We start from the raw sequence: 20148 nt of genomic DNA on the forward strand, positions 1-20148 counted from the left end.
AATCAGGAGAAAGAAAATCTACCAGAAGCAGGATTGAATACAGCATGAAAGAAGACATCTTTTGAGGGAAATTAAAAAGCAAGAAGGCTTAACATATTTAGACCACAGGAAAATTTAATTAGAAACTAATGGATGTCTATTATCTCCTTCTATATATTAAAAACAAAAAGACAAAACAAAACAAAAAAACAATGGATAATCTAGTAGTAGTAGAAAAAAGTAAATTTCCTGACTGGAAAAAAGTAAATTCCCAATTGCTACCTAACAAACTACTCTTCTTTCCTCCCAATCCCATCTGACACTGAGTTTTGGTGGAAAGAAAGAAGTGATGAATTCAGGCTGGGCATGGTGGTCACGTCTGTAATCCCAGCACTTTGGGAGGCCAAGGTAGGTGGATGGCTTGAGCTCATGAGTTTGAGATCTGCCTGGGCAACACAGTGAAACCCCATCTCTACAAAATTTACAAAAATTAGTTGGGGCTACTTGAGGGGCTGAGGAAGGAGGGACTGCCTGAGCCCATGAGGCAGAGGTTGCAGAGTCAAGATCGCGCCATTGCTGGGATTATAGGCGTGAGCCACTGTACCTGGCAGCCTTATTCCTAAAGGAAAAACTCATGTTTCACTTTATGATCCTATTATCTATTGAGATCAGTTTTTTTGTCAAGATAGGGATAGTAAACATCTTATACAAAAATGGAACATAACATAATCTAATTCCTTGGCCTATCTTATAAAACCAGATTCAGTATATATGTTTTACTTTTTGTAGTGACAATGTCTAGCCACGTTGCCCAGGTTGGTCTGGATCTCCTGGCCTCAAGCAATCCTCCCACCTAGGCCTTCCAAAGTGTTGGGATTACAGGTGTAAGCCAACATGCCTGGCCAAAAAAAGTGACTTAAATAATTTGCTTTTATAGTACCTAAAAATGTATAGTGGGTATTCAAGAAAATATGTTGAATGAAGATTTGCAATAATTTGCTACTAGTTAAGTTCCTATCACCTTAAAAAATATACTAAATTTCATTACTGCCTCACTTATTTGTGCTTGCATCTTCTAAACAATTCACATTTTAAATCAGAGTGACTTTAGGCATATTCCTGGTCTGGAATACTGATACTTTTAGAGAACAAGTTTATTCAAAAGGGCAGTAGTAGGAAGAATTTGGTTAATTTCAGCTTTCCTAAAATCTTAAGAATTATCAAACTCAATTATACTCTGGTGACCACTGAAGAAATACTGAAGATCTAAGTAATCAAATCTGTCCAAGTTCAGGTAAAGTATTATAATTAACCTTGATTTTTCAACTACTACCAACCCTTAGAAACCATCGTTATCATGAAAAAACAAGTCAACATATGAAAGTATAATAATTTAACTAAATCTTGATACGATACATGCACCAAACACACTGCTATGTGGTCAGAATAAGTACTGCTGATTATGATTGCGTATTATGACAATAGAAAGGGCTTAGGTCATTACAGAAAAGGAGAAAGTAATACATGGAGGAAGGGGCAATGTGTGACAATATGGGGTCTTAGGTCATTACAGAGGGAAATTAACAGTGTATTGGATAAATAAAAGAATTTTAACTTACTACCTTGAATTTTCTTGGAGATATGACTGCCTTCACAAATTGAGAATTACAGACTTTAATATTAATATATGTAAACTGATAGGGACACAATTTACCTTCACTGCCACTAGCGATGAAGTCTTCATTATGGCCTCCAAAACATGAATGAATTGTATAAAACCCTTGTGTAACACCTTGATACTTTCTTACTAAAACTCTGTCTTGCAAGTCCCATAAATGAACTCCCTGCAGGCAAAGGAGAATACAGATATTTACTCTACCTCAACTCAAACAAATTTTAAAAAGTATCTGTAAATATACCTTTGCCTGATGAAATATCTTCATTTTCTATCATGCAAAACACCAATATCCTGACAACTTTATAGTTGATTATATACATTTAAGTATCAAACACATGCAATAAAATTTAAGGGTAAGCAGACAATTTTGTTAATACAAATGCACTGAAAATAACAGAATAAAAACTGTGCTAAGCCAAAATTTTCAGAAAATTATATTAATAAACATACCTGAGTTGCTACATTTAACAAAGCTAATCGGCCATTTTTTGAAATAGTAAAAGACATAATAGGATGATCTTCTTGTACTCTGTAACCAGAAAATAATTTGTCAAAAGCAATATATTAAGAGTCAAGACATTCAAATTATCAATATAGAAGACGTGCTGGCTTAAGTATGACAATTTTGCCTGTAATGTCTATTACATACTATGTTTCAATTGAAAAGAATCTGAGTTAATGAATACTAAGTACCATGTGACCACCAATCCAAATTGCCAAGCAAACCAAAACAAAAAACATAATAAAAACTGTTCTTCCAATAAAGCAAGTTCTACTACACATTTTAATATAAATCAGATAATTGTTTAATGGAAACAAAAAATAGTTACATGTTCCTATCTGTAAGGTCCTCGAAGTTATAGCCCCGAATTCGCTGGTGTGTATCTGATGCCAGAACAGTCTTCCCGTCACTCAAGCACCAAAGGCATTGCACTCTCACCCCTTCCCAGGAGTCAAGGAGATTACCATCTAAATCCTGAGTAAGAAAAAACTACTATTATCTTAATTACTCAATAGCACTCAGAAAGCAAATAAAAGAACCAAAAAACTCCCTTCACAATATCTTTTAGTAATAGGTTTATTTTTCCTGAGACTGATCTCAACCTAATTGTTCTAGAAGTATTTTTAACATGAAAATTTGAATATAGGTCAAGTTTAATTACAACAATACTTAAGGGAAAGTGGAAAGACACTCTGTAGCTCTATCTTCCCTTCAATAACTCACCATGCATACATAATAGAAAGAAAGGAACAGTCCCTAAGTTCCAAGTAAGGACTTACTTTTCTTAGAAAATAATTTAAATGTTCCTTTAAAATTCACTATACTGGAATTTGTCCTATAATATTTAGGAGGTGTGAAATGGAAAAAGATTTCTAAAACATTTTACAGCTTCAAACAGACTGGAGAAATCTATTAACCACATTTTTCAAAAATTTACCAAATTTGTAATGTGCTCTTACAGATGAAAGCTCTTACAGTAATCATTTTATTGAATAACCAAAGTTCTGAGAAGAATCACCCTTCCCATTTTATAAGTTAGATAATCTTGTATTTTGATGGTTTAAACACTGTATAGGACAGCAAACTCAGCAGAAACATACATGATCATCTTGCACCCGGAGAATTAAGAACTATTTATAACCATATTGAGATAATACAACACCAAAATCCATGTGTTCCAAACCAGCTTAATAAAAGAACCTGATAACCTGTTTTAGCTAAATTATTTATCTTGTTTAATTTAAATTTAAAAAATTGATCTGGGGAAGGGGATGGTAGCTCATGCCTGTAATCCCAGCACGCTGGGAGGCCAAGGCGGGAGGATCATTTGAGCCCAGAAGTTTGAGCTGCAGTGAGCCATCATCATACCAATGTACTTGAGCATGGGTGACAGAGAGCACGACCTTGTCTCTTAAAAAAAAAAAAAAAAAGGAAAAAGGAAAAGAAAAAAAATCATGCCTATTGGAACTATATGAGTCTGTAATGAGACATAGAACCTATGTAGACACCACATTGCAAGTAAACTATGATTTATGATATAAATAATACTTATGATATAAAGTTTACCTTGCCATAAAACTTTTTATCTGTTACTTATCTTTATCATTCCAACAATCCAAAATAATTAGGGCAGCTACTTATTAGAAGATAACTCAAAGACTGAAAAGTTCTATGGTAGCACTTGTCACCACTTTTATTATTCAACTATTAAAGGGAGTCTACTTATGGAATTCAGAATTTTTTTTTTTTTTGGTTACAAAAATTCAAAGGGTTAAAAATCTCAAAAGACATTTAAAAAATCTTTTCAATTCTTATAAATTAGAAACTTGCTTTCGAGAACAAAAATGTTTAGCAAAACACATTTTTTGTTCTACTAAACCCGAAGTCTATACTTTGTACAAACATTTGAAGTGTTTAAAAGAAAGGAAAAAATAACCCAGAAAATTCTATTGGAGAGTGCTTGTCTAGGATGATGGCAAAGTAGGTCTTCATAGAGTATATTTTAATTAATTAATTAATTAATTATATATTTTTGAGACAGAGTTCTGCTCTTGTTGCCCAGGCTGGAGTGCAGTGGTGCGACCTCAGCTCACCGTAACCTCTGCCTCCTGGGTTCAAGTGATATTCCTGCCTCAGCCTCTGAGCAGCTAGGATTACAGGCGCCCACCACCATGCCCAGCTAATTTTTGTATTTTTAGTAAAGACAGGGTTTCACGATGTAGGCCAGACTGGTGTTGAACTCCTGATCTCAGGTGATCCACCCGCCTTGGCCTCCGTAAGTGCTGGAATTACAGGCGTGAGTCACCGTGTCTGGCCCATAGAGTATACTTTATAAGATTCTGAGTCAAGGAAATTGTTTAAACAAAACTAAATTTGCTTTTAAATCAAGAGACATTGGGAAGGGGGCACTGAATACTTACACACTGATAGAATTGCCCACGTTGACCTCCAGTCACAAAGCGTTTCCCATCTGGATTCCAAGCCACACTCGTCAAACTGTCTTCATGAGACTGGCTCATTTTTGTCCTTAGTTCTCCTGTCTATAAGGAAATAAAACTGTAAATGAGACCTTCAAGACACCCCTCTAAAGGAAATATGTGAAAAAATATATATAGTAATGGATGTCTGGCTGGTTTCCCAGTTCACTAGAGAAATGAATTGTTTTAAGTGCCCCTACAAAAAAGAGACTACAGGACTCAGAAGAGAAATTAAGGACTTGCCAAAAAACCCAGGAGTTAAACAACGTCTAGCATAGGTAACCCAAAGAGCAGATGAGATAAACTTCAATAAATCTCTCATCTTAAATCAATTATATTCATAAACTAAAAATGTAATTTTTCTCAAGCAAGATAATGAAAAGCCTAAGACTAGACACCTATTCCTTCTGAGCTTCTACTTCTCAGTCCAAAGTTCTTTAGAAATTTTATTCTAAAACTGCAGTTAATGCAATTAGCAATTCCTCAAGAACATAATTAATGAGTAAAAAACTGTGCCCATATGTGGTGGTGCACACCTGTAACCCCAGCTACTCGAGAGGATGAGGCACGAGAATCACTTGAATCCAGGAGGTGGAGGTTACAGTGAGCTGAGACTGTGCCACTGCACTCCAGCCTGGGTGACAGAGTGAGGCTCTGTCTCACAAAAAAAAAAGAAAAAAAAACTATACCCATAAAGTAGGCCAAGGGCAGTCTAAATAATGTTACATTTCATATTCAAATATTCACAATATAGTAGGGAAGGCAGGAAGAGAGCAAAAAACATTTTTCTGACACACAACCTTACTTCAATGAAGAGTAATAGAGAAACCTTTGTACTGTTTAACACAGCCATTCCATGGCATTTCTAACTAAGAATATTTAGTGGTTACAACCCTCAGGTATCCTCTTGTTACATTTTCTGAGTTACTCAACTTAGAAGGTATACACCACATACCATTTAATCTAGTCTTGATTCCATTTTGTTCACGGATTAGAAACAGGATCTGAGAGATAATAGCTGCCCTTGGTATAATAAAAAGTACATGGGCATAGTTTTCCTGTGAGAAACGGGTAATCAAAAGTAGAAATAAAAGAGTGAAAACAAAGGGTATGATTAGGAAATGGGGCCAAGTACTAAAAGCAAAGAGGGCACAAAACCAGAAAACCAGGTCTCCTTTACACTGGGGAAAAAAGTGTTCAATGTAAATCCTTCCCCCAAACTGTTAACTACTCTCCTCTATTTACTCTTTTGGGTTGACTGATACAGTTAAAAGTTTAGAGCACAAATACACAGCAATAGCTAAATTCCTGGCATTTTCCATTGACAAATATATTAACACACTAAGTTCTGAAGGCAGAATGGTTTGTCTTCTCTCATTACGCTATGAATAGTGAGTACAGGAGGTTAGTAGATTAGTAAGAATTTTCCAATTTAGGAAATGATTAAAGAAATCTGAAAACTGATTAAAAGATCACCCTTTTAGAACAAGTTTAAGTATATAAAGTCCTACACAATGAAAATTACATTAGAACATAGTTTAATTGTTCAGAAATTCAAAATTGGTCAAAGGAAGACTACAAAGGCACTCTACATTAAATCTCTATTACAGGATTAAGACTACATACTTTCTCCTTTGGAAGGTGAAAAGAAAGCGTTAATGGAAAAAAGTTTTCTTTGATCTTTTAGGTCAGACTTACTTCAAGTTCTGTTTTACTGAGACAAAGCCATTTAAATATTCTACTCTATGTTTAGCCACCTCCCTGAACCCAATCACAAATACAACATTGATTAATATACTGATCTTGCAAAAATGGTATAAAACACATTTTGGGAACAACTGTAAATTTTGATCGTGAACACTAGATATTAGAGAATTATAGCTAATGTTCTTAGCTATCATGGTGTTTGAATATGTAGAATGTTATTTTTTAAAAGATACATGCTTAAGTATTTAGGGCAAAATATCTAATTTACTTTCAAATGTTTTAGATATGTATATAAATGTAAGTACAAATGCATGTTTCCTTTATTTATTTTGTTTTTCAGATGGAGTCTTACTCTGTTGCCCAGTCTAGAGTACAGTGGTGCAATCCTGGCTCACAGCAACCTCTCTCGCCTGGGTTTAAGAGATTCTCCTGCCTCAGCCTCCCAAGTAGCTGGGATTACAGGCACCTGCCACCATGCCTGGAAAATTTTTGTGGTTTTAGTAGAGACGGGTTTCACCATCTTGGCCAGGCTGGTCTTGAACTCCTAACCTCACGATGCACCTGCCTTGGCCTCCCAAAGTGTTGGGATTTACAGGCGTGAGCTACCATGCCCGGCCACAAATGCATGTTTCTACGTTATCTGTGCATGTATGTATAAACAAAATATCACAAAATGTTAACAGTTATTGAATCTATGGTGGTGGGCATACAGATCATTGTCCTCTTTCAACTTTTATTAATATTTGAAAATTTTCTTAATAAAAAGCTGGAGTTGAAAACAAGGAATATGTCTGACCAGTAAGGCAGTCTTACTATTGTAACTACAGAGTTTCTAAAACATAGAATGTAAATAACAAACTGAACCTAATGTTGATTTTTCCTAAAATGAGATCCTGCATAAAATTCAAATTTTCATATATAAACAGCAACGGGCCGGGAGCGGAGGCTCATGCCAGTAATCTCAACACATTGGGAGGTCAAGGCAGGTGGATCACTTGAGGCCAGGAGTTCGAGACTGGCCTGGCCAACATGGTGTAACCCTGTCTCTACTAAAAGTACAAAAATTAGCCATGCATGGTGGGCACCTGTAATCCCAGCTAGGAGAATCGCTTGAACCTAGGAGTTGGAGGCTGCAGTGAGCTGAGATCATGCCACTTCACTCTAGCCTGGGCAACAGAATGAGACTGTCTCAAAAAAAAAAAATCTAGCAATAAAGCCCTTAGTTGTAAGTACTGAAAACATCATTTAGCTTCACTAAACTAGGTTAGTAAATTAAATATAGGTAAGGAGATGGTGTAACTGCCATTAGAATGGAAAATTTGGTTTAATGTTCACCTTCTGCATTTCAAAGGTAGGTCTAATGTACAATTGTGAAACTATGAAACCACTATAAAATCTTTTCTGAGGAACCACAGTAAATAGTATAAATTCCCACAGAATAAAGCAAAACATCCTGAAAATATTTACTGATCATTCTTTCAAAACTATATTACTCAGCATAATATTTAAATTGATAAATCTGGAAACTTGGGCTCTGCTTGAATAACTAAGATAGATTATAGTAATTTAGGTTGAATGGTTCTGTTATATAAATCAATAAAGTTATAATGACTATGTATACATTATGGCTATGCTGTACTTAAACGCTAAACCAAAGTTGGAACTCGCTCACTTGTACATTCCAAAGCCAAAGCTCAGAGCAGTCATCTGGGCCACAAGCAACAAGATAGTTGTCATCTGGACTCCATGCAATATAAGAAACGCCATAAGCATGTCCTTCTAATGTTTTAAGCAGTTTTAGCAGGTGTGTATCCTAGGAGGGAAAACAGACAACTCAGTTAACTCCTGTCACTAAAGTCATTTTTTGGTGCAAGAACTTAAGTAACTACAAAGAAGTACTTTGATAATTTAACTGAGGAAATTTTCAGACCAATTTTCCCTTTAATAGCTTGCTTCATAAAGATTCATTCACATTGCAACATCTATTAATTATCTACTATACTATACTATTAAGCATTTACTATACAAGTCATTGTATTGCTACATGAAAACATAGAGATATATTTGTATTTTTAATATATGTAAAAAGATATACTGAATTTGCCCTTAGAAAGCTTTCAAGGCAACTGAAAACAGATGGGTATAATAAGAGCTATCTCTTACGTATTTTTAAACAACTTCATTGAGATATAACTTACCATAAAATTCATCCTTTTAAAGTATACAACTCAGTATATTTTAGCATATTCAGAGTTGTGCAACCATCTCACCATCTAATTTTAGAACACTCTCATAATTTTCCAAAGAAACCTCCTACCCATCAGCAGTCGTCACACCCCTCCCTGCAGCCCCTGGCAACCACTACTTTCTGTCTCTGTCTCTATTGCCTATTCTGGATGTTTCACATAAATAGACTTATACATGATACGGTCTTTTAATTGGCTTTTCACTTAGCATGTTTTCAAGGTTCATCCATGTTACAGAATGTATTAGTATTTCATTTCTTTTTATTGCTGAATAATAGTTAATAGTATAATTATTTTGTTTATTCATTCATGAATTGATGAACATTTGGGCTATTTCTCTACTTTTTGGCTATTATGAATAATGCTGCTATGAATATGTATGAGTTTTTGTGTAGACATATGTTTCCATTTCTCTTGGGTATATACATAGGAGTGGAATTTCTGGGTCGTATGCTAACTGTTTAACATTTTGAGAAACTGCCAAACTCTTTTCCAAGTGGTTATACCATTTTACAATGCTACCAGCAAAGCTACCACTTATTAATGATAACCAATATTAGCACCATTCACAAACAATACTTCATTTAATCTTCACAAATCTAGGATATTATTCCCTCTCTCACATTACAGGGAAAGAAATGAAGGTTTAGAAAGGTTAGAAACGTGCCTGTTAGTAGTGCAACGGGGATTTGAATCTGGGCTGCCTCACTTAAAAGCCCATATTGTAAGCTATGCGGGCTGAAATGTGAAGTGCAAATGTAGATGTGGCAAGTGACAAGGTAACAAGAGTTGACATGTTTGTTTTAGGCTAAGGGGTTATATTTTTCGTGTGTGTGAAAAGCCACTTACAATTTGTAAGCCAGTGAACATATAGTATGATATTTGGCTTTAGGAAGAGAACTAGGGTAACAATGTGGAAGATGAATCAGAAAGAAGAGACACAGGATAAGGAAACCATAATGGGACAATGGAACCATAATGAGCCATAGTTCACAGTTCCCAAAAAATGAGGCCCTAATGTAAGATGGTAAGGACTAAAAGATATTTTGGGCCAGGCACTATGGCTCATGCCTGTACTTTCAGAGGCAGAGACTGGAGGACTGCTTGAGTCCTGGAGTTCAAGACCAACCTCGACATAGTGAGACACGCTTATTGATTTAAAAAAAGATATTGTGGAGATAAAAATGACAGGACAGAATGTAACAATAAATGTTCAAAGACAACCTCCAGATTTCTGGTTTAGGGGACAGGGATGGATGTTACCAAGAAAGAGATGAAGTAAGAATTTGGCTAAAGGTGGGAAGAAACAATAAGTTTTAGACTTCAGTCTTAAGATTTGTTGAGTTTAGCTTTGAGCCTGGGTGGGGGAAAATTCCAATGAATGACCCACAAGCAGTTGAAAAAAGTTGGGAACTAGTCTGATAAAATTAGGTTGGAGATTCCTCCTCTCCTGAGAAATGTCACTGCAAAATGGATTATGTTTACGCTCTTGTTTCTTCACTGAGCTCTACGTTTCTCATTCGTACAGTTATCTAGTCCAAATCATCATTGTTCTGACAAAATTAAATAGTTAACAATGTGACTACTTTTGATTCTTCTTTTGGAAGGGGGTAAGAGGCATGAGGTATTTGTATTAGATCAGTAGTATCATTAGGTCAAAGTGGTTTAAATAATTTGCTAAGCAAGTTAAGTCTTCTTGACTAGCTCAAGATCTTCCAGGAACAAATTTTCATTCACAGTACTGCTCCAGATAAACACAAAGATTTGCTTTCAACTGAAGACAAACTCCTTTAGAAATATTTAACTTAGCCAGGCATGGTGGCTCATCCCTGTAACCCCAGCACTTTGGGAGGACGAGGTTGGTGAATTTCTTGAGGCCAAGAGTTTTGACCAGCCTGGCCAATATGGTGAAACCCTGTCTCTACTAAAAATACGAAAATTAGCCCGACATGGTGGCGTGTGCCTGTAATTCCAGCTACACAGGAGGCTGAAGCAGAAGAGTCGCTTGAACTCGGGAGGTGGAGGTTGCAGTGAGCTGAGATCCCACCACTGCACTCCAGCCTGGGCGACAGAGCAAGACCCTGTCTCAATTAAAAAAGAAAAAGAAATATTTAACTCAAAAACTGTTTTATGTACTTGAATGAAAAGAAAATAATCCTATAAGAGATAAAGTTGAAAAGAAAAACATTAATACTGTATCTTCACAAGTATAAAGTACCTTTATACTAATATATTCAAAGTGGAAATAACATGTTTGTGAAGCCTACATGACTTTGCTTGGATTTTGGGGGGAATGGGTAAAATTCATTTTTTTTTTAAGGCAAAGAAAAACTGTTAAAGCAAAGTAGGCACTGGAATCACATCAACTCAATTTTTCAGGCTCTCTTATTCTTTTTCTCCTCTCCATTAAAAAAGTGCAGACACACACACATTCAAAAGGGCATATATATGCATTTTGTTTGAGATGAAGTCTTGCTCTGTCGCCCAGGCTGGAGTGCAGTGGCGTGATCTGAGCTCACTGCAACCTCTGCCTCCTGGGTTCAAGCAATTCTCCAGCCTCAGCCTCCCACGTAGCTGGGACTACAGGCATGCACCACTACGCCAGACTAATTTTTTTGTATTTTTAGTAGAGATGGGGGTTTCACCCCTGTTGACCACGCTGGTCTTGAACTCCTGACCTCAGGTAGACTCACCCACTTCGGCCTCCCAAAGTGCTGGGCTTACAGGTGTGACCCACCGCACCCAGCCAAAAGAACGTATATTTTCTTATAATTTCTTCAGACAGTATTTGACGTAACAAAAATATCATCATACCAAAAGAATTAAACAGTCCCAGAAGACTCACTGTAATACAGCTATTTAAAAAGTATGGTCTCTAAAAGCCTCTATGTTTCATTTTGGAAGGTAAGCATTAACTCTGCATTTCCCAAGCTAATCTGGCAACAGAGGCCCTTTACATGTAACACTTATTTCATTCTGTATATCCATTATTTTGACAAAAACATGCTGGGAAACACTGGCATAAGAGTCTAAACTTTTCAACAAAGAATACAAAAGCTCCTCCTTGATCTGGATGCTACTTAACCTCAACTCCTACTCTACCCAAAACTCTTCCCCCAAACCACCCAAGTGCCATGCTATGTTTTCTTTTGCCCAAGGGCCTATCCTAACTAGTTTTGCCTAAATAGTTCTTTACCTCTTCTTCATCTAACATTTACTTTTCTTACTTTCCCTAGCTTTCCAGTTCCAGGAGGCTTTCTTTTATGAGCACCCACTATAGAACAAATACAGTGTTGTTACCATGTGCTTAGTCTGTCTATAGCAGAAGACCTGGCACACGGCAGGTGTTTAATAAATGCTGGCTAAATGAAAGGGGACTCTTACACACTGCTACTAGGAAAAACTTAATAAAGCACAGCTTTGGTATTACTGCCTTCTTTTTCAGGTATCATGCAAATAAATGACCACTGAATGAAAACAGAACTTAGAGTAGTATGCAAAGGCTATGATTTGATCCCAAACTCTTTTTCTAGTCTAATTTCCCACTCTGCCATTACTCATCCCATTTTCTTTCTTTTTTTTTTTTGGAGAAGGAGAGGAGGGCAAGAGGTTTTCCTCTCTTCCTAGAATGCCCCTTTCCTGTTGCCTACTGTGTGATGCACAGTAAAGCTCCCTTGTGGTTTCATAATACTTTATGTATTATCTATTATGTATCATCCTTATTTTAATGAGTTTTATTTTCATTTAAACTGTACATTCATAGGCCAGGCGTGGTGGCTTACGCCTGTAATCCAAGCACTTTGGAGGCCAAGGCGGGCGGATCACCTGAGGTCGGGAGTTCAAGACCAGCCTGACCAACATGGTGAAACCCGATCTTTAAAATAAAAAATAATAATAAATAAATAAATAAATAATAAACTGTACATTCTTTTCACAGAGATTTTTAACTTGAGATCTACAAGAATGGAATAGAATCAGGGTTCTATGAATTTAAATGGGAAAAAAACACATCTCTATTTTCATTAAACACAGTGTGAAATTTGGTATTTCCTTCATTCTTATATGCAGGCAATTAACAAGGTAGTATTAGCAGTATTGGGTATATCAGTAATTATATTAGGTAATATATTAGGTAGTGGTAGGTAGTCTACCAGGTAGTATAGTCAATTAGGTGGTATTAGGTAACTCCATTAACAACAGAAATCTTAAATCTTTTCATATCATACTATAGTTGTTGCAGATATCTTATTTATGCTTATTAATTCAAAATTCTGATACTTATATCTGCTGCTAGACTTTATTCTGTAATACACTAATAAAGCATTCAAAAATGTTTTTTGTATTATGTTAATAACTATATATCAATATATTTGGCTTTCCTTAGTAATGAATACACAACATATATTTGGCCTTGCTATGTGCTTTGGTTTATGCATTTAAACACATTCTGAGAAAGAGATCATAAGGTCTGCCAAACTGCCAAAGACACAAGTGGTACCAAAAAAAGGTAAAGAATCACTGCTTTATGGTAAAGAATGTATCTTATTTACCTTTCTTCATTGCTTGTAGGATATAGGTATGCAAGAATTGCTGTGTGCCCTCAACTTCAATTCTCTTCTAAAAAGAATTGTTAGGCTGGGAATGGTGACTCACACCTGTAATCCCAGCACTTTGGAAGGCCAAGGTGGGCGATCAGCAGAGGTCAGGAGTATGAGACTAGTCTGGCTAACACGGTGAAACCCCGTCTCTACTTTAAAAATACAAAAATTAGCCAGGCACGGTAGTGCACGCCTATAGTCCCAGCTACTTGGGAGGCTGAGCCATGAGAATCTCTTGAACCTAGGAGGTGGAGGTTGCAGTGAGCTCAGATCGTACCACTGCACTCCAGCCTGGGCAACAGAGTGAGACACTGTCTAAGAAAAAAAAAAATTACTTCCATCTATGGTTTCCTTTTTCTATTTTTCTCAACAGGGAAGCCCAAAACTTTTATCTTGGGCTAGTATCATATTTTAATTCTAAACTTGAAAATAAGTTTATTTTATGTGAATGACTCCTAAACCAAATATAGCTCCTTAACCTATCTGGAGTCATGTGCTTCTTTGATCACTTGATAAATGTTCAACTAGTTGAAATAAATGAAAATACTTATTACCCACAAGAATACCATAGGTCATTTGGTTATAAACACACATTTATCTGATTTTAGAGGGAACTCAGAATTTTAAATCTAAAATAAAATACTTTATATATCAATGGGAAAACAAGGTGAGGAGGGCATACACAACAAGGTCCACCAATTACACAAGATAATAATGGGCTTTAGAAAGCAAAAGAGTAATGAGTCTTTTTCTAACTTGTGCTTGGGACAGAATGGACATTGTATTACTCTTTCTTTCTTTTCTTTTTTTTTTCTGAGACAGTGTCTCACTCTGTTGCCCAGACTCCAGTGTGCAATGTCAAAATCATAACTTACTGTAGTCTCTACCTCCTGGGCTCAAGTGATCCTCCCACTTCATTCTCTCAAGTAGCTGGGACTATAGGTGTATACAACCATGCCTAATTTTTTGTTTTGACAGACTCGCCCTATATTGCCCAGGCTGGTCTTGAACTCCTGAGCTCAAGTGATCCTCCTGCCTCAGTCTCTCAAAGTGCTGGGATTACAGGTATGAGCCACTGTGCCTGGTCTAATCGTTCAACCAAATATTAAAGATATAAACTGGCAGAGATGTTAACAGCAGTGGATTTGGAGTTAAGATATTCCTGGATTTGAGTCAAACTTTACCATTTACTAGCTGTGAGAGTCAAAGTATTTAATTTCTACCTCAGTTTCCTCATATGAATACAGGAGATGTTAGCACCTCAGAGTTTTTCCAGAATATTAAATTAGATAATGCATACACAGATTTAGGATTATCACTGGTACATGAATAATGCTGATAATATTAACATATATATTATCTATACAACACATGAAGATGTAAGAAATAAAGATGACAAAAAAATGCTGTTGGAAAATACTACTACTGATATATGTATACTTAAAAGTATGAAATCAATGAATTAGATTCAAAATTACCCCCTTTTGCAATATAAACACTCATATAGGGGTACATACCGGATCAACTTGCCATATGATAACTGTCGTATCTTTTGATCCTGTTGCTAGTTTAGTGCCATCATTAGAGAATTTACAGAACCACACTTCATTACAATGCTCCGTAAGTATCTGCTGCGTATAACATGGGAACTGCCTCCTAAAACAAAGAGGTCTACAAATTATTATTCTTTCAAAACAGATTAGAGTAATAATAATACAAAAGATTAAATAACTGATAAAACCTCTTTGAAGATCACATCACTATTTAAAAATGAGAAAGAAATGCATTTGTAAATTTTTTATTATTTTTACTTTTTCTGAGACAGAGTCTCTCTCTGTTACCCAGGCTGGAGTGCAGTAGCACAATCACAGCTCACTGTAGCCTTGACTGCCTGCTCAAGAGATCCTCCCACCTCAGCCTCCTGAGTAGCTAGGACCACAGGACTGTGACAACACACCCAGCTAAATATTTTTGACCTGCTACTGGGGAGGCTGAGATGGGAGTATTGCTTGAGCCTGGGAGTTAAGAGGCTGCAGTGAGGTGTGATTGCACCACTGCACTCCAGCCTGAGTGACGGAGTGAGACCGTTTCAAAAAACAAACAAACCAAAACCAAAATTAGAATAGGCATTACAGCTCCAGATAATGAGTTTAAATCCCTTCTCACTTATAAGCTTTAATGTCTTTGGCAAGTTATTTAGCTACTCTCAGCTTGAGTTCCCACATCTACAAAAGGAGATAGTATCTACCTAACGAGGTTCTTAGAATTCTTCTAAGAATTAGAAATGCATTTAAAATTTTTGTAATGTAATACTCAAATGTGATTAATAATATTTTTGGGGAAGCACAGGAGAAATGCAATATATGGCAAGGAGTGCAATAGTTAAGAGCAAAGCCTTAAGAATGGGAGTAGTAGAGTCTCGCAGACTTAGATTCAAATTTTGGCTCAGCCACTTAGCTATGATTCTGAGAGATTAAATTAACCTCAATTTTTCCAACCATCAAAGATTAAGGTATCTGCCTTATAGAATTCCTTATACAAGGATGAAATAAGAGGAAGAGAAAATGACTATAAACCATTTAGACTGAATCTGACACTTAGCTAGTATCTCTTAAATGGCAACCAATATTATATATCAAAGGCAAATAATTTTGTGATTTATGATCCAGTTTACCAATTTAAATGACTATTTTCATTAAGTACTCATTTAAAAAAATCATTCTTTTCCAACCTCTACATCAGCACTGTCCAACAGAACTTTCTGTGACAATGGAAATGCTATATACTCGTGGTAGCCCTCACTACAATGGGTATTGAACTAATATGGTAGCCGTCACTACAAATGGCTATTGAACACTTGAAATGTGGCCAGTAAGCTGGAGGAACTTGAATTTAAATGGACACAGGTAGTTAGTGGCTACTGTTTAGACATTCTCTGTACTATAAATTATATAATATTATAAATTCTCTGTATTATAAAAAATGTTATTTAAGTAGGCTGGCATGGTGGCTCACGCCTGTAATCCCAGCACTTTGGGAGGCTGAGGCGGGCAGATCACCTGAGGTCAGGAGTTCAAGATTAGGCAGGCCAACATGGCGAAACCTCATCTCTACTAACAATACAAAAATTAGCTGGGCATGGTGGCGCATGCCTGCAGTCCCAGCTACTCGGAAGTCTGAGGCAGGAGAACCGCTTGAACCTGGAAGGTGAAGGTTGCAGTGAGCTGACTGCACCACTCCACTCCAGCCTGGGTGACAGAGCGAGACTCAGTTTCAAACAACAGCAGCAACACCCCCCACCCCCACCTCCCCGTCCCCTGCCAAAAATACCCCAATGTTATTTAAACATTAAGGATACACTTTTAAGTCTATCCTGAAACACGTTCTTCCTTCTTTTCCCCATCAATAATTAAAAATTTTATTTTGTCAATTCATCAGCCTGAAACATAATATATATTTAAAAATAAATTAAGGTTCTTTATTTGGTACACATGGCAATCTACCTTAGCAGATGGCTATTTGGAGGCTATTTTAAGCTTTCAGATTTTTAAATTAAATTGCTTTAATATTATTACTCTATATGTGTGATTTTGAGATAAAATAATCAATACTAGATGATTTATTAAGTACTTAGTAGGCGCCAAATGCTGCTTTACACACTTTACAAATAATATTGCTTATATAAGTACTATTAATCGCCATTTTCATGGGGCTCAAAGAGGACAAATAGCTTACTAGATGTCATAAAACTATAAGTAATTATACTAGGATTTGGACGTATGGTTGACTCCAAGGCCAGTTTTCTTTTCAAATTCCATTTTTAAATCATATTTTTCAAGGCGCTGTTGGATAAATTCCAATGAAATAAACAATTTCAGTATCAGAAATAGTTTTTTTCCTCCTCTAATGTTTATCTTTGTTTGGTTTTTTTTTGAGACTGAGTCTCATTCTGTTGCACAGGATGGAGTGCAGTGGCACGATCTTGGCTTATTGAAACCTCCGCCTGCTGCTGGGTTCAAGTGGTTCTCCCGCCTCAGCCTCCCCAGTAGCTGGGATTACAGGTAAGAGCCACCATGCCTGGCTAATTTTTTTGTATTTTTGATAGAGACGGAGTTTCATCATGTCGGCCAGGCTGGTCTAGAACTCCTGACTTCAGGTGATCCACCCACCTTGGTCTCCCAAAGGGTTGGGATTACAGGTGTGAGCCAATGTACCTGGACTGTTTTTTTTTTTTTTTTTTTGAGATGGAGTTTTGCTCTTGTTGCCCAGGCTGGAGTGCAGTGGCGCAATCTCAGCTCACTGCAACCTCCACCTCCTAGGTTCAAGCAATTCAATTCTCCTACCTCAGCCTCCTGAGCAGCTGGGATTAAAGGTGCCCACGACCACACCTGGCTAATTTTTACATTTTTACTAGAGACAGGGTCTCACCTTGTTGCCCAGGCTGGTCTCAAACTCCTGGGCTCAAGTGAGCTCCCTTCCCTGGCCTTCCAAAGTGCTGGGATCACAGGCGTGAGCCACCGTGCCCTGCCTAGAAATTGTATACAATCTAATAAATCTTTTCAGTGTACATCAGGATTTTTAAAAAGTCATAATTCATTTATTCATAATTCTTTATTCTCCAGAAAAAAAGTTGGTATTTAATTTCAAAGCTAAGATTTAATTTCTGAAAATAGTTTTCTAGTTTCAATACTGAAATCTAGTCTCTAAAAGTAAAGCAGGTAACAAAAATTAGCGACTTTTCTTTTGAAGACTTTTAGATAAATAATAGAAATTAAATTCAGCTTCAGATCCAGTGTGGTGGCTCATGCCTGTAATCCTAGCACTTTGGAAGGACAAGCTGAGAGGATCACCTGAGGCCAGGAGTTTGAGATTGGCCTGGGTAACACAGTAAGCAACCCCATCACCAAAAAAAAAAAAGACACAAAACAACAACAACAAAAACACACCCAAAAAGAATTTTTTTTTTTTTTTTTTTTGAGATAGAGTCTCGCTCTGTCATCATGCTGGAGTACAGTGGCACGATCTCAGCTCACTGCAATCTCTGCTTCCTGGGTTCAAGCGATTCTTCTGCCTCAGCCTCCCGAGAAGCTGGGACTACAGGTGCGCGCCACCACACCTAGCTAATTTTTTTATTTTTAGTAGAGATGGGGTTTCACCATGTTGGTCAGGATGGTCTCAATCTCTTAACCTTGTGATCCACCCGCCTTGGCCTCCCAAAGTTCTGGGATTACAGGCGTGAGCCACCACGCCTGGCCAAAAAAAATTTTTTTTAAATTAGCAGTGTGTGGTGGTCCATGCCTGAAGGCCCAGCTACTCAGGAGGCTGAGATGGGAGTTCAAGGCTACCGTGAACTGTAATTGCACCACTGCACTCCAACTTGGGCTACAGAGCAAAAACTTGTGTTCAATAAAATTTTTTTTTTAATTAAAAAATAAATAAATTCTGGTTCTATTTTTCCAGCTTAGCAATAAAGGGCAGAACTCACTCTCAAGACTGTGTATGTAACGTAATGTCTGACATTATTCTCTTAGTGTCTTTAAAATCTCTAGAGTGAAAAGCTAAGGCTGACTCCTAGTTTTCTGGGTTGGGAAAACTGGGTAGATGGTTGCTTTTCACTGACGTAGGGTATTTAAGAAAAAGCAGATTTTGCAAAAATAGGTGAGAGGAAAAGGAATTTGTATTTTGGACATGCTGTGTTTAATGTACTTGAGCAACCCAAATTGTGGTATTAAGGTCTAAGGCTCAGGAGATAAATTTGGTGAAGATATAGGCTAGAAAATATCCACTGAATGTAACAGAGGTGTTCTCACCAACATCAACAATTCTGGTGTTGTGTTAGCTACACAAGCCTTAATACTAAAGAAATCTGTGAAGAGTGAAGGAAAAGTAAGGCCACAAACATTGTGAATGTTTAGTAGGTAATGATTTTAAGAAGTTAGTTCTAAAGTGGAGGGGGAGAGAGAAAGAGGTAACTAGGAGCATAGTGTGAAAGTTTTTTGTTTAAGACTACAGAGAAGACCTTCTAATAACCATTGATTAATGGTTATTTCAGAAGAACAAGGATGATTTCATTCCTATGTAAAACTCTGGACTGCTTTTCTACAGAGGCTTATGAGACCTGGTCCCTGATCTGAGGGTTGGAAAATGTTAGATTAAATATTTTTCATCTTTTAGTTTCATAGGTATTGATGTAGATGTTAAAACACTTTGGTCATGTTCCCATAGATGTCAGTTTCCAAACAGGAAGACAAGCTCTTAACCTAGATGCCTCTTGAACCATTATGTCTAGCCATCACCTTTCAAAATATTTAAATTTATGAAGCAAAAAAAAATTTGGGTTCAAAAGTGTCTTAATTTTAACACTGTTCTCAAATCCGTTCATGGAGCTATGAAACATGAAACTATATAGCCTTTTAATCTATTAGCTCTTCCTACCTCTATTCAATGTATACAAAAAGATTTTAAAATCCTCAGAAACAAGTCATAGAACAGTATTAAAGAGTTTAAAAAGGATAAGGGAAAAAATTTCTAATCACCTCCTGTAGAACACTTAAGATGTGCACCAAGTAATAATCTAATACTTTAAGATAACATGACCATTTTAAGTAACTTAAGGCCAATATCTCAAACAATTATTATTTTTTACTTCAAGTGGGGTGAGGTAAAAACTCAATACATATAAAAGTAGTTTATACACATCTAAAACATTATTTTAAATCACAGTAGAGATATACATATATAGATAATTTTTATGGTTATTCAGAAGTTCCTCATTATTCCAAAGCCCTCACACTTAATATGTGTTTGTCCTTATTTATGTTACTTTCATTACTTATTTGATGATCACTGGTAAAAGCAACTGAGCACATGCATTACAGCTATTCTTCTTTGTGTGTGGTTCACCAGACCCAAATCATTTCTTTTTTGAAGTCTGAAATATTTCACAATTTGTTTTTCGATA

The 20148-nt window shown here is 36.5% G+C and overlaps 1 protein-coding gene across 2 annotated transcripts in view; it reads right to left on the reverse strand.

Moving 5' to 3' along the window:
• WDR26 (WD repeat domain 26) overlaps positions 1-20148 on the reverse strand; it is a 47319-nt gene that overhangs the window by 10808 nt on the left and 16363 nt on the right. For both annotated transcript variants that reach the window (XM_012459764.3, XM_012459763.3), the window contains exons 7-12: positions 14705-14843; positions 8016-8156; positions 4580-4699; positions 2488-2633; positions 2108-2186; positions 1694-1823 (exon numbers count right to left, since the gene is read on the reverse strand). In XM_012459764.3, coding sequence (XP_012315187.1) covers positions 1694-1823; positions 2108-2186; positions 2488-2633; positions 4580-4699; positions 8016-8156; positions 14705-14843 — 755 coding nt within the window. The remainder of the gene's footprint in view (positions 1-1693; positions 1824-2107; positions 2187-2487; positions 2634-4579; positions 4700-8015; positions 8157-14704; positions 14844-20148) is intronic.

This window comes from Aotus nancymaae, unplaced genomic scaffold (assembly GCF_030222135.1).
Source record: "Aotus nancymaae isolate 86718 unplaced genomic scaffold, 86718_ANA_hifiasm-v0.15.2.pri h1tg000032l_0, whole genome shotgun sequence".
Classification (NCBI taxonomy): Eukaryota; Metazoa; Chordata; class Mammalia; order Primates; family Aotidae; genus Aotus; species Aotus nancymaae.